The sequence below is a fragment of the Aotus nancymaae genome, unplaced genomic scaffold (genome assembly GCF_030222135.1).
Source record: "Aotus nancymaae isolate 86718 unplaced genomic scaffold, 86718_ANA_hifiasm-v0.15.2.pri h1tg000032l_0, whole genome shotgun sequence".
Lineage (NCBI taxonomy): Eukaryota > Metazoa > Chordata > Mammalia > Primates > Aotidae > Aotus > Aotus nancymaae.
In genome coordinates, this window is record NW_026988445.1 from 21594921 (window position 1) to 21608510 (window position 13590).

A 13590-nucleotide genomic window follows, 5' to 3' on the forward strand; every position below is an offset into this window, starting at 1 on the left:
TACTTTGCAAAGCACATAGGAAAAATAAAGGTAATGATGGGGATCATTGCAATTCATAGGAAAGGAGGCAAGAGGAAATGAAAATGAAACGGAATAATAATCTACATAACTAGTCAATCTTCCTTAAAAAAAAAACTTAAAATATCTTTCTACCATCCATTTTCTATTTGATATAAGGCAGAATGGGAATGATAAAAAGAATTACAGTTCAGAGTTTCAAAAAGCAAACCAGCTTTAGAGCAATGCTTGAGGTTGGGCTGCTAACAAGATCACTCAACTGGTGTTTCCTGACAGTCAACGTCAGAATAATTCCATCTTCATGAGAATTACAGAAAGAACCACAAACCAAACCACCAAATTGATTCTAAGATAAAATACCCTTAAAAAAATTTCCCTTCCTATCCGAAGGCAGACCAAGAGGAAGTTTATCGCCCCACTCACAAATTCCCCAGAGAGCTTTCATCTAGAAGGTTTGACTCTGGGTAGATACCCAGCGAGCATCTTCTCTGAACCTCTTGTTTCTTCCATGGCAAACTCCAGAGAATAAGAAGCCAGATTCAAGATTGCCATGGGCCTCAGGACGACTAAACAGATGCGAAGAGGCACTAAACCTGGTCACCAAGAGTGTAAGTAGGCATTTGTTGTTTTCCTACGTTTCTAAGAGCTGGGTTTTTAGCCAGAGGTTGCTTATTTATGATAATTTTCCCATATATTGGACACTAAATACTATTATCACTTTCCACCCAACTTTCATCTTTCCGTTCTTATGTGCGAAGGCAGAGAAAGATTATTTAGAGCTCTTCAAAGATTCCTATTAAATTTAAAATGCCCGTAGCCTTCCTCTAATAGATTTAAGGTTGATGATAGCTTTAGTTAAAATACAGCAATCTTAAATATATTTTTCATAACCAATTCCAACGTGTTCTCACTTAAGTCCTGGGTATTGAACGTAATATTTTAAGTCAGCATTTCCGAGAGAACCCGAAGCTGTTTTTTCTAGAGAGGCTGTGCGTGTGAATCGGGCAACTTCTTTTCACTCGTTTTGTGCAGCACTCACCCTGGAGGTCTAATGCCAAAGAAAAATCAAAATAGAAAGTACCAGCGTGTGCCATCATGCAGCGGCAGAGACTGCTTAAAGATCAGGAAATTGTTCAAATATCAGATCGCCGGCGGGCATCTCAGCCCAGGCCTGTGTAAGGGGAGTTCTGGTGCCTCCGCTGAGGGCGTGATTAGGGCGCCAGGAAAGCGACCCGCGACTGCAGCCGTTTGTTAAGGCCAGTCCTTCGCTCGCGGTCTGTCCCGGGCGGCAGTCGTGTGAGCCCCCAGCTAGGACCCGGCCAGGGGGACGTGGGCACCAGGCAGGGAGCGCGCTCCGGGCGCTGGGGACGCCGGGGACACCCGGGGCCCCTCCTTGCCTCCCAGCCCCGGGTCACGGCACTCCTGCTCCCGCCCCGCGCCTCTGGAGGGAGGTACCAAGGGACGCCCGGCGAAGGGGCTTTGCTAATTGGCAAAGCAGGAAGTGAGCTCGTGGAAGAAGCCGAGCAGAAGAAGAAGGAGGGAGGAGGAGAAGGCGGAGGAAGGCAGGGGCGCGCGGAGCCGTGGAGGTTTGCTCCTGGCGCGTAGGAGCCGCAGGACTCTCCATCCCCGTGGTCCCACTGTTCTCCCGCGCCCCAGAGGCCGGCCAACCCCGCTCGAACGCTCGTTTGCCCCTAACCCGCCCCCATGGCTTCACCGGAGGACCCTCTGCGCGCAGGTAAAGGGACACAGCGCCGTGCCCCCACCTGAAGCGGGCACCGCGGGCCGGAGCTCGGGAGACGCTCATAGCAGCCGCAGGGCCATCGAGGCCGAGCCTCGGCGACCCTTGAGGGGCGCCGGGGAACTACCCTGATCCAGGCGCCAGACCTGGAGTCGCGCGGGGCCCCCAGGCCAGGCCCGCGAGCGACTGCTGACCGCCCCTCCCGCGCTCCCCACGGCCCCTGCGCCGCGTCACCCACCACGCGTCCTCCCCCTGCCCGCGCCGCAGCGCGGGTTGCTTTTGTTCTGGACTCGAGATGCCAGGTTGAGACACATCCCGCAAACCTCTGGCAGAAATGGGCGCAAGGGGGTGGATTTCGTTGTCTCCTCTCGGGCTTTTTCTTTCTCACAGCTCACATGCCTTCTCGTTGCTCCTCTCCCTCTTGCCCATTGCGCTTTGATGAAATGGTTTTGTTTGGCTAAACATTGGCCCTGGGAACTATTTCATCAGATAGTACCCGCAGAACCGAGAGGCCGATCCCACCCGTGAGATCCCATCTGTGGTTAGAATGACCTCTACTTCTGTCTTTATTTTAAAATATTGTGTGTTGGTACCCGAAGTCAGAGTGGAGATTTTTCTCTATTCTCTCACATGAATCTAAAATCCGTCCCACATCTTGCTTTCCTGGAGTTCTCTCTAGGCGGTGACCTCCATGCGTATTTCTTGAACATATCAATGAATGAATGATCTGTTCCCCAGAGTACACTGGGGCTTTAAGTGGTTTTGTTGAGGCTGGAAACACTGAAGAGAGTTACGCAGAACCTGATATAACCGTTTAGATAAACGCGTTTCCTATTTCATTTCTTGAGCTTGGGCAGCGGCGGAGTTTGAATGTTCCATCCTTATATTATGGCTTCAGCGGTTAGAAGGAGACGGTGCGTCTGAAGGTGGTCAGGAGTCTACACCCAACAGCTAAGTTGGTATTGTGATGGCTGGGTTTGGGGGAGTGTCTTGGAGACTTCGAAGAAAGATCTACCTTCTTCTTTAAGTGGGGATTGGTAAACATTGTATCAATCGGATGTGGAAAATAAATACATTGTCTAGATATTCTTCCCTATCCCCATACCTATTGTTTGAAAAAATAGAAGGCGAAACAAAGAGAGAAATCCTCCTACTGCCCCGTGCCACTCCACTCTCACCCTAGCATCCACCTCCCCTTCTGAGAACTGAATTGACAAGGTGCCAAGAGGTGTTTGAGGCTAGATCTGACTAATCATGGTCTCAGATCTCATTAAATGATGATTGTAGGGGTGGGGGTGGATTCAAAAAAGACCTTGAGAGAGATACACTGCATACAGATAAATGTAAAATCTGCTTGGGCCCCCCTAAATCGACAGTACCAGGCAAGATAGGGGCTGGGAAATAGCTCAGCAGTGACCGCAGTGCATAAAAAGCTCAGTGGCTAGGTGCAGTGGCTCAGACCTGTAATGCCAGCGCTTTGGGAGGCTGAGGCAAGAGGATTGCTTCAGGCCAGGAGTTTGAGATTAACCCTGGCAACATAGTGAGACCCTGAGTCTACAAAAAATAAAAAAATTAGCTGAGTGTGGCAGTGCATACCAGTCCCAGCTACTTGGGAGGCTGAGGCAGGAGGATTGTTTGAGTCCAGGAGGTGTTGCCTGGGTGACAGAGCAAGAATCTGTATAAAAAAAGAGAAAGAAAGAAAGAAAGAAAGGGGGTGGGAGAGAGGGAGGGAGGGAAAAAGAAAAGAGAGGAAGGAAGGAAGGAAGGAAAAAAGCCTCACTGAGTCAATAGTGCTATGAGGCCCTGGGGAACGAGGCAGGGTCTAGCGGGGGTGGCTAATACGATCAGAGATGACAGTAAATAGCACTGTGGTTTCCCATGATGGTATTCTTAGTCGACTCCACCCAGCCAAAATGGATGTGCACAACCTGGAATAAACCGGCTACGTGGAACGAAGGGATTTAAAAATCCCAGCACATGTGCAGTAGTGAGAGGATAGAGGATATGATGATAAGAGGGTGTCATGGGCTGGGCATGGTGGCTCACGCCCATAATCCCAGCGCTTTGGGAGGCCGAGGTGGGCAGATCAAGATGTCAGGAGTTTGAGACCAGCCTGGCCAATAAGATGAAACCCTGTCTCTACCAAAAATACAAAAATTAGCCGGGCATGGTGGCGCACACCTGTAATCCCCGCTACTCGGGAGGCTGAGGCAGGAGAATTGCTTGAATCTTGGAGGCGGAGGTTGCAGTAAGCCACTGCACTCCAGCCTGGGTGACAGAATGAGACTCCATCTCAAAAAAAAAAAAAAAAGAGTGTGGTATGGAAAGAATCTGTCTTTGACTTCAAGAGGTAGAACCCAAACCTGTTGGTGAAAACTTTAGCGAGAGATGGATTTGGGCTTCCCACAAAGAGAAAGGAGGCCTCCTAAGGGTGAGATCTCCCCACCAGTTGGCAGAGGATGTTGAAGAACGCGCTGCACCATCTGAAACATTATCCAAATATCCATTTCCACTCTGGGATTCTCTTCTGTCTATAAAATGAACGTTCTTCCATTTAAACACAGGCACACACATGCACCCTAATTTCCCCTTCCTAGCATATCATTTTGTTTCTGCAACCCACAGTAGACACTCACGTACTCCTTTTTCTATAATGAAACCATAGATGGTGCCCATATCTTGAGCTCACTTTACCCCAGACCAAGTTACCATACTCTCTCACCTGATTTCCTACACTCGTCTCTCATCTGGTGTTTTCACACCCTTCCAACTTATGTTCCCACACCCACTCTTGCTGTCTCATAACCTATTCTGCAAAAGGTAGCCAAGGTTATCTTTTATTTTATTTTTATTATTATTTTTTGAGATGGAGTCTCACTCTGTCACCCAGGCTGGAGTGCAGTGGTGTGATTTCGCTCACTGCAACCTCCACCTCCCGGGTTCAAGAGTTCCTCCTGTCTCAGCCTCCCAAGTAACTAGCATTACATGTGCACACCACCACGCCTGGCTAATTGTTTTTTTTTTTTTTTTTTAAAGAAGACAGGGTTTCACCATGTTGGTCAGGCTGGTCGTGAACTCCCAACCTCAGGTGATCCGCCCACCTTGGCATCCAAAGTGCTTGGATTACAGGTATGAGCCACTACGCCCGGCCACCTGGCTAATTTTTTGTAGTTTAAGGCTGATCTTGAACTCCTGACCTCAAGTGATCCACCCACCTCGGCCTCCCAGAGTGCTGGGATTACTGGTGTGAGCCACTGTGCCCAGCCAGTCATCTTTTAAAATGAATCAGGTCCTGCCATTTGTCTGTGCTGGCTTTGAATCTGGTGCTGACTTTCCAACACTTTCCAACAGACTGTCAGTCCTTGAGGCTTCCACATGCTGTACAACCAATCCCTACCTATTCCTTCACCCACCTCACCTCACCTCACCTCACCTTAAAGCCTCTTGCACCCTCGCACCTCCTGGCCTTTGTGCAGTTTGTTCCTGTGGCCTGGAAGGTCCCCTGCATTCCAGCCCTCACCCCGTCCTCCACCCACCCATTTCCTTCTACTTAACCTCCAGATGTCAGCTCTGAGGTCACCTAGATCCAGCCCTATGTGCAGTGGTGCGATCTTGGCTCATTGCAACTTCCGTCTCCTGGGCTCAAGCAATCCTCCCACATCAGCCTCCCAACTCCCAAGTAGATGGGACCACAGGCTCATACCACTACACCCTGCTTTTTTTTTTTTTTTTTAAGTAGAAATCTGAGCTCAAGCAATCTGCCTGCCTCGGCCTCCCAAAGTGCCGAGATGATAGGCAGGCTCCTCCCGGCCTCCACAGCTGCTGCTGCTGCTTCTTCTCGCTCTATCACCAGCCGGAGTGCAGTGGCGCGATCTCGGCTCACTGAAACCTCTGTCTCCCGGGTTGAAGGGATTCTCCTGCCTCAGCCTCCTGAGTAGCTGGGACTACAGGTGTGTGCCACTGCACCCAGCTAATTTTTGTATTTTTAGTAGAGACAGGGTTTCACCATGTTGGCCAGGATGGTCTTGATTTCTTGAAGTCGTGATCTGCCGCCTTGGCCTCCCAAAGTGTTGGGATTACAGGCGTGAGCCTCTAAGGCTTCTTTATCTCCAATAATGACCATAGCAGTCAAAAGAAAAGCTATGGGCTGGGAGCAGTGGGTCATACCTGTAATCCCAGAACTTTGGGAGGCTGAGGCAGGTACATCCCCTGAGGTCAGGAGTTCAAGACCAGCCTGGCCAACAATGGCAAAACCCCATGTCTAATAAAAATTAAAAAAAAATTAGCCAGGCATGGTGATGGGAGGCTGAGGCAGGAGAATGACTTGAACCCAGGAGGCAGAGGTTGTAGCGAGCCGAGATCACACCACTGCACTCCAACCTGGGCGACACAGCAAGATTCCATCTCAAAAAAAAAAAAAAAAGCTATGGTACAAAACAACAAACAAATTACAAATGAGAAAGAAATTAACCCTGCAATCACACAAAGAACTGCCTGCAATTCTTCACTAGAAAGCACGGTGACTGCACTTTTCTGGCTCAGGATACTTGGGAAAGCCCGGAAGTCCTAACATACTTCCTTCTTAATTTTCTCTGAAAGGACATCTTTAGAGATGTTTGAACTTCCTTTGAGAAACTGTCTCTAGGAACCATTTACCACTATCTGATATCAGAATGTGGCAGTGTGGTTCTCGGCCACCCCACCAGTGTCTGTTTTGAATAATGTGCTGAGGATTCTTTCTGGGGAGGCTGCTGGATTCAATACGTGGTTCCCAGCCTTCCTGAAGAGGCTCTGGCTTGGTAGATGATGAGATTTGAGTCTTCGAGTTGAGGATGAGTAGATGAGATTTAGGATTTAGAGTGGATGCTGGAATGATTAAGGCTTTTGGGGATATCGGGAGGAGGCAAACAGATTCTGCATGTGGAAAGGAGGCGCAGTGGGCGGAGTGTGAACTCTTGTGGGTTGAATTATGTCCCTCTAAAAAGATACCTCAAAATGTAACCTTCTTTGGAAACAGATTCTTTCCAGGGGTAACCAAATCAAAATGAAGTCATCTGAATGGGCTCTAAACCAATATGATTGGTGCCCATATAAAAAGGGGAAATGGGACACACAGACACTCACCTTCTCAAGACAGTCTGCCAGGTGGTCAGTGCATGGACCACTTTTATTTTATTTTTGAGACTGAGTTTCTCTCTTGTTGCCCAGGCTGAAGTGCAGTGGTGCAGTCTCTGCTCCCTGCAACCTCTGCCTCCCAGATTCAAGCAATTCTCTTGCCTCAGCCTCCCAAGTAGCTGGGATTACAGGCACCCGTCACCATGCCCAGCTAATTTTTGTATTTTTTAGTAGAGACAGGGTTTCCCCATTTTGGCCAGGCTGGTCTTGAACTCCTAACCTCAGGTGATCAAACTCTTAACCTCCTAACCTCACCACACCCGGCCCACTTGTATTTTAAATTTTACAGCCAAGTACAGTGGCTCATGCCTGTAATCCCAGCACTTTGGGAGGCCGAGGCGGGCGGATCATGAGGTCAAGAGATTGAGACCATCCTGGCCAACATGGTGAAACCTCGCCTCTACTAAAAGTACAAAAAATTAGCCGGACATGGTCGTGTATGCCTGTAGTTCCAACTACTCAGGAGGCTGAGGCAGGAGAATTGCTTGAAACTGGAAAATTGAAGTTGCAGTGAGCCAGGATCATGCCACTGCACTCCAGCCTGGCGATAGAGTAAGACTGTGTCTCAAAAAAATAAAAATAAAAAAAAATTACTCTATTGGCTAGGCGTGGTGGCTCATGCCTATAATCCGAGAACTTTGGGAAGCTAAGGTGGGTTCAGGAGTTTGAAACCAGTCTGGGTAACATAGTGAGAACCAATCACTACAAAAATAAAAATAAAAATAAAAATAAAAATAAATTAGCCATGTGTGACAGTGCAGGCCTGTAGTCCTAGCTACTCAGGAGGAGGTGGGAGGATTACTTGAGCCCAGGAGGTGGAGGCTGCAGTGAGCTGTGATTGAGCCACTGCACTCCAGCCTGGGTGAGAGGGTAAAACCCTGTCTCAAAACGTTTATTTTATTTTATTTTTTATTCTTTTGAATAAGTAGAGATAGGGTCTCCCTGTGTTGCCCAGGCTGTTCTCAAACATTCTGAACTCCAGCAATCTTCCCGCTTGGCCTCCAAAAGTGCTGGGACTACAGGTGTGAGCCACCATGCCTGGCCATGAGCCACTTCTAGAACCTGGAGAAACTGCTGGTCGTGTCTCCACTGGACTCATGTGGCCCTGTTTCTGTTTTTGGCTCCTCTGTGCCATGTCCCATCAGATATCTGAGCCTTGCCTGAAGGCTCAGGCAGCTGTTATGCGGGGGCTGGAAAAAACAAACATTTTAAAGCTTCTAGATAAACTATTTGATTTTATTCTTAATAGTGTTGTAAACATGCAACTCCAAGGCTCTGAGAAAGACCTTAGGCAACTTTCCACCTCTGTATCAGTCTTACCCAGGATCTGCTCTCCTCCAAATAACTTCCCTGGTGCTCACACATTTGGGCTTGTGAGAACAAGAGGAGTCTGGCATGCTCTAAAACAAAGGCCAGGGAGAAGGTGCAGTGTCAAAAACAGTGCCTGGGGTGCCACCAGAGGCCTGGGTCTGGGTCTGTGTGCACATTTGGCAGTAACATGTATATAAGAACTTAATCCACAGTTTAATATAAGGCGAAGGCTGATAAAGTCAGAACCACAAGAATGAAAATAATAAAATACCTGACTAGCCTGGGCAATATAGCGAGACCCTGTCTCTACAAAAAACAAAAACAAAATCCCCCATAAACTAGCTGGACATGGTGACACATGCCTGTGGTCCCAGCTACTTGGGAGGCTGAGGCAGGAGGATCACTTGTGCTTAGGAGGTTGAGGCTGCAGTGAGAAGTGATCACACCACAGCACTCCAGCCTGGGTGACACTATGTGACACTGTCACACACAAAAAATTGCCAGGCACAGTAGCTCACACCTGTAATCCCAGCACTTTGAGAGGCTGAGGCGGGTGGATCATCTGAGGTCAGGAGTTCAAGACCAGCCTGGTCCAACATGGGGAAACCCCATCTCTCCTAAAAATGCAAAAATTAGTCAGATGTGGTGGTGGGCGCTTATAATCCCAGCTACTCAGGAGGCTGAGACAGGAGAATCACTTGAACCCAGGAGGCAGAGGTTGCAGTGAGCTGAGATCACGCCACTGCGCTCCAGCCTGGGCAACAGAGTGAGGCCCCTTCTCACTGAAAGACCTAAAAATGTTCCTAATACCAGTTCTAAACGCAGTGCCTTTCCCAGTTCCCCTCTCACTTCATTGCTGTGCTTCAGAAAACAAACAAAAAAACCCCTACATTCTCTGTGTTTTTCTCAAGTTCCATTTGTTCTGAGATGTCAGACCGAAGTGAGAGGCTTTGTGCCTCCAAGCCTGTGTTGTCTTATGTCTGTATTTTGTTAGCCTCAGAATCCTCACAGAACTCAGTCAGAGTCTGATGGGAGTTGAAATCCACCCACCCGGGTGGTTCCCAAATCCAGAATAATGGTAGTGAGCTGAGTGTGAGCCCTGGAGACCCGGGACTCCTCATGGTGCAGGAAGAGCCCGAGCTTGGAAAGCTTACATGACTTCTCCAAGGTCACACCTCTAGGCTTGTCCAAGGTCACAGCACTAGACTTGTTCAAGGCCAGACTGCCAGCTCTTGGTGATGCGCCAGTGAGGACCATTCCTTCCTTGCTTTTAACCATCCCATGTGCATCCTCAATCCTGCTTTTTTTTTTCTTTTTTTGTGGCTCTGCCTTTTATTTTTCTCCTCTTTTATGTTTTTTCTATTTTTTCCTACTCATACTAATTTTCCTGTAGGAAACAGGATTAACTTGTCCTGGACACAGTGGGCATTGTTTGCAGAGGATGGTGTCAGGGGCATTTAAAAGCCCCCAGCCTCACCCCACCCCTGGCTCAGCACTCCAAACCCATTTATCTGAAATTCCATCATGTTGATGCCTATTAACAAGCCACACTGCTGGCAGGATAGCATTTTAAAGCATATCCTCCAGATACACTTTAGTGAAGATGAACTATTTGAGACTGTGCTGTGACAGGAGGAGGGAAGAAGCGCTATTTTGTGGTGGCTTCTCCCACCTGCTCCCCAGCCAGGAACCAGTGTGTGAGAAGGATGGGAAGGAAAAACTGGAAAGCCGAAGGCACGTGTGTGTCTGGCTGTAAGGACTCATTTGAAGCATCATGATGTGTCACTTAACAACAGGGATACACTCCCAGAAACTCGTCACTAGTTGCTTTCGCAGTTGTGTGAGCATCACAGATTGCACTTGCAACAAACCTAGGTGGTGTAACCTACAACGCTCCTGGGATGTATGGTACAGCGCATTGCTCCTGGGCTACGCATCTGCACAGCATGTCACCGTACTGAATATAGTAAGCAATCGTAACACAATGGTGTTTGTGTATCTAAACATATCTCAACATGGAAAAGTGATGGTGAGAATTTGGTGATCTACTCCTTTTTTCTACTTTAGCCTCTCAAGTAGCTGGGATTATAAGCATCCACCGCCACCCCTGGCTAATTTTGTATTTTTAGTAGAGACAGGGTTTCTCCATGTTGGTCAGGCTGGTCTCGAACTCCCGACCTCAGGTGATCCACCCTCCTCAGCCTCCCAAAGTGCTGGGATTACAGGCATGAGCCACTGCGCCTGGCGGTGATCTACTCTTTATGGGACTACCATCATCTACATGGTCTGTGCTATGACTGTACATTAATGTGTCATGTTCTCTCTCGTCTCTAGGCCTGCGCTATTCCCTCTGCCTAGAATGCTTTTCCCTCCTGACCATCAAGCCATCCTTCCAGACTCAGCCCTCAGTCCCTCTGCAGCTCTTCTCCCACCCCTCCTCCTCTCCCCAGGAGCTCCCCGGACTGCGTTCTGTGCTCATTCTGTGTGTCCCCTGGTTGTCCTGCACTGCCACTGCCTTAGCGCTAAGGGCTCTGTAGCATTACTCATTGCTTGGGCAGTAAGAGTTGTGCCAACTCAGGGAGGCATTAGCAACACAATATGTTTTCCATTTTCCTTCTATCCATTTAAATTTAAATCTGAGTGTGTATTCCACTGGACTGGCAGGAAATTCCATTTCTGTCAGAACCGGGGCTCCGTCTTTCAGAGCCACACAGGAATCTGAGGGCTTCATGTGGTGCTGAGAAAACTAGGAAAGGACCTCACATTTTTAGTGCATCAGGGGAGGCTCTGCTGTCTCCTGGTCCAGGCCTGAGAAGTCCCTTGAGACCCAGCAGCCCTCTGTTTCTGTGCTGGACACAGGGCACAGGTCTCTTTGCTGGGGCTGGGCTGCGGTCCCCGGCGGTTAGGCTGCTCTGTGCTGTCTCTGATGCAGTATTGTTACCTTCGTTCTCTGCAGATGTCTGTGCCCTGCTCCATGCGAGGCAGTGACAAAGGCTTTCTCCATTCATCCCCACTTCTCTTCAGTGACTGGAGGCTGTCATAAAACAAAGAGATGTTGCCTTCTGGAAGTTTCTTTGGCTTACGTTATCAACACATGCGGTGCAAAGAAATTATGGAAATTCCAGACACGTTCTCAGCAGGGAAACACCTAGAAAGAACAAACACAAATTATCTCAACAGATTGTCCTGCTGTGCTTATTTGGACCCCCCAAAGGCATTCATTCCTAGGACCTAGTTCCTAGTCTGCGATATGTACTTAATGAGGATTTGGATAAAAAGCGAATGTTGACTCTCGGCGGGCCCACGGCTGCCACTTAGGGTGCTTCAGGGTGCGCACTGCACAACCTAGAGGATCCCATGCAAATAGAGTTGGTTATTTGTTGAGACAGCCCTCTGGCAGATGTCTTAGAAAGCATTTTGGAGACAGGAAACTTTTCTAATTTGTACTAATTAGGTCCTGACTGAGGTCTGTATCTTTTTCTGTATTTCCCCATTAAATTCCTTAAATGCAACAAATGGTAAAGTATCATAAACAAAATATTGAGAAATCAAGATTCCTTTTTTTTTGTTTTGTTTTTGTTTTTTATTAAGATTACCTTTTTTGGTTAAAAATACTGTAAGATATTTTTTACTTTATTAGTCCACATAAACAACATTCGGAAGATTAATAAAAGTGAGCTGCAGCAGAGTAGGAAATCAGGAAAGAGTAGATTCAGAATGGAATCATTTCTGCTGAAGAGAGTATCGAATTCAGTATGCAACAGAGTTGTTAATATCAGGCCTGCATACTTTGTAGTTATTTGTAACTCTGGGTATTTGAAGAGATTGATAAGAAATCTGTTCCAAAATATGGTGGGTTTTTAAAAAATATAGTTTCTTTTTATATTTTTAACTTTTTTTTTTTTTTGAGATGGAGTCTTACTCTGTTACCCAGGCTACAGTGCAGTGGTGCAATCTCAACGCACTGCAACCTTCTCCTCCCAGGTTCAAGCAATTCTCCTGCCTCAGTAGATGTGAGTACAGGTGCCCACCACCACACCTGGCTAGTTTTTGTATTTTTAGTAGAGATGGGATTTCACCATGTTGGACCAGTCTGGTCTCGAACTCCTGACCTCAGGTGATCCCCCTGCTTTGGCCTCCCAAAGTGCTGGGATTACAGGTGTAAGCCACCGTGTCCAGCCTATAGTTTCTTTTTATTAATCTCTTTCTTGATGCAGTCTGAATCTGTTCCTCTTTATTTTGTCTCAACTAACAATTGGAAGTAAGTTTTTCAAGCCAGACGCGGTGGCTCATGCCTGCAATCCCAGTACTTTGGGAGGCTGAGGTGGGAGGATTGCTTGAGGCCAGGAGCTTGAGGTTGTAGTGAACTACGATTGTGCCACTGTACTCCAGCCTGGGCTACAGAGGAAGACCCTACTTCTTTTTTCTTTCCTTTTTTCTTTTTTTTAGACGGAATACCACTCTGTCTCCCAGGTGGAGTGCAGTGGCACTGCGTTGGCTCACTGTAACCTCTGCTCCTGGGTTCAAGCGATCCTCCTGCCTTAGCCTCATGAGTAGCTGGGATTACAGGCACCCGCCACCATGCCTGGCTAATTTTTGTATTTATTTTTTATTTTTATTAGAGATGGGGTTTCACCATGTTGGCCAGGCTGGTCTTGAACTCCTGACCTCAGGTGATTCGCCCACCTTGGCCTCCAAAGTGCTGAGATTATAGGTGTGAGCCACCGTGCCCACCCGACCCTATTTCTTAAAGAAAAAAAAAAAAAGTAAAGTTTGCTTCAGCCTGAGTAAAATTACTTGCCTCTGTGTAGAGACAGTTATCAAAGGACTCATTTGTGGTTTTAATTTAAAGCAAACCCACTCTCTGTTTGTTTTTGTTTTTTTTTACAGATCATATGGCAAAGGAACCAGTGGAAGACACAGATCCCAGCACTTTATCCTTTAACTTGGTAGGTTATGAATTTTACACTAATGGTAATACTTATTGTTTTGCTTTTTTTCTTTGTTATTTCTTTACATTTTTATTACTGAGTCTTTACATGTCCATCAGAAACCCCAAAGTAAGATTTTTCTAAGATAAACTGCTTTATCTTGATATTCTATGTGATAATGATAAACTTTGGATTTCTCCAGGCTAAAAATGGTGTTAGATTCTGTTCTTCTTTTGCACATGCTAGAGGTGATCTTAAATTATGTAAGGGCTTTGTCTACTTGCTTGTTTTTTAATTTTTATTTTATTTTATTTTAGAAGGAGTCTTGCTCTGTCGCTCAGGCTGGAGTGCAGTGGTGTGATCTCTGCTCACTGCAATTTCTGCCTCCGGGTTCAAGCAGTTCTCCTGCCTCAGCCT

At 47.3% G+C, this 13590-nt stretch overlaps 1 protein-coding gene across 3 annotated transcripts in view; it reads left to right on the forward strand.

The window, feature by feature from the left end:
* Nucleotides 1-432: 432 nt before the first annotated feature.
* The window catches only part of EDARADD (EDAR associated via death domain), a 48717-nt gene continuing 35559 nt past the window's right edge, over nt 433-13590 (forward strand). The window contains exons 1-2 of one of the 3 annotated variants that reach the window (XM_021677272.2): nt 433-626; nt 13133-13191. In XM_021677272.2, coding sequence (XP_021532947.2) covers nt 569-626; nt 13133-13191 — 117 coding nt within the window. In that variant the 5' untranslated portion in view covers nt 433-568. Of the gene's footprint in view, nt 627-1505; nt 1754-12188; nt 12256-13132; nt 13192-13590 lie in introns of those variants that run through there. The other 2 variants (XM_021677273.2, XM_064383624.1) reach the window with 2 other exon arrangements.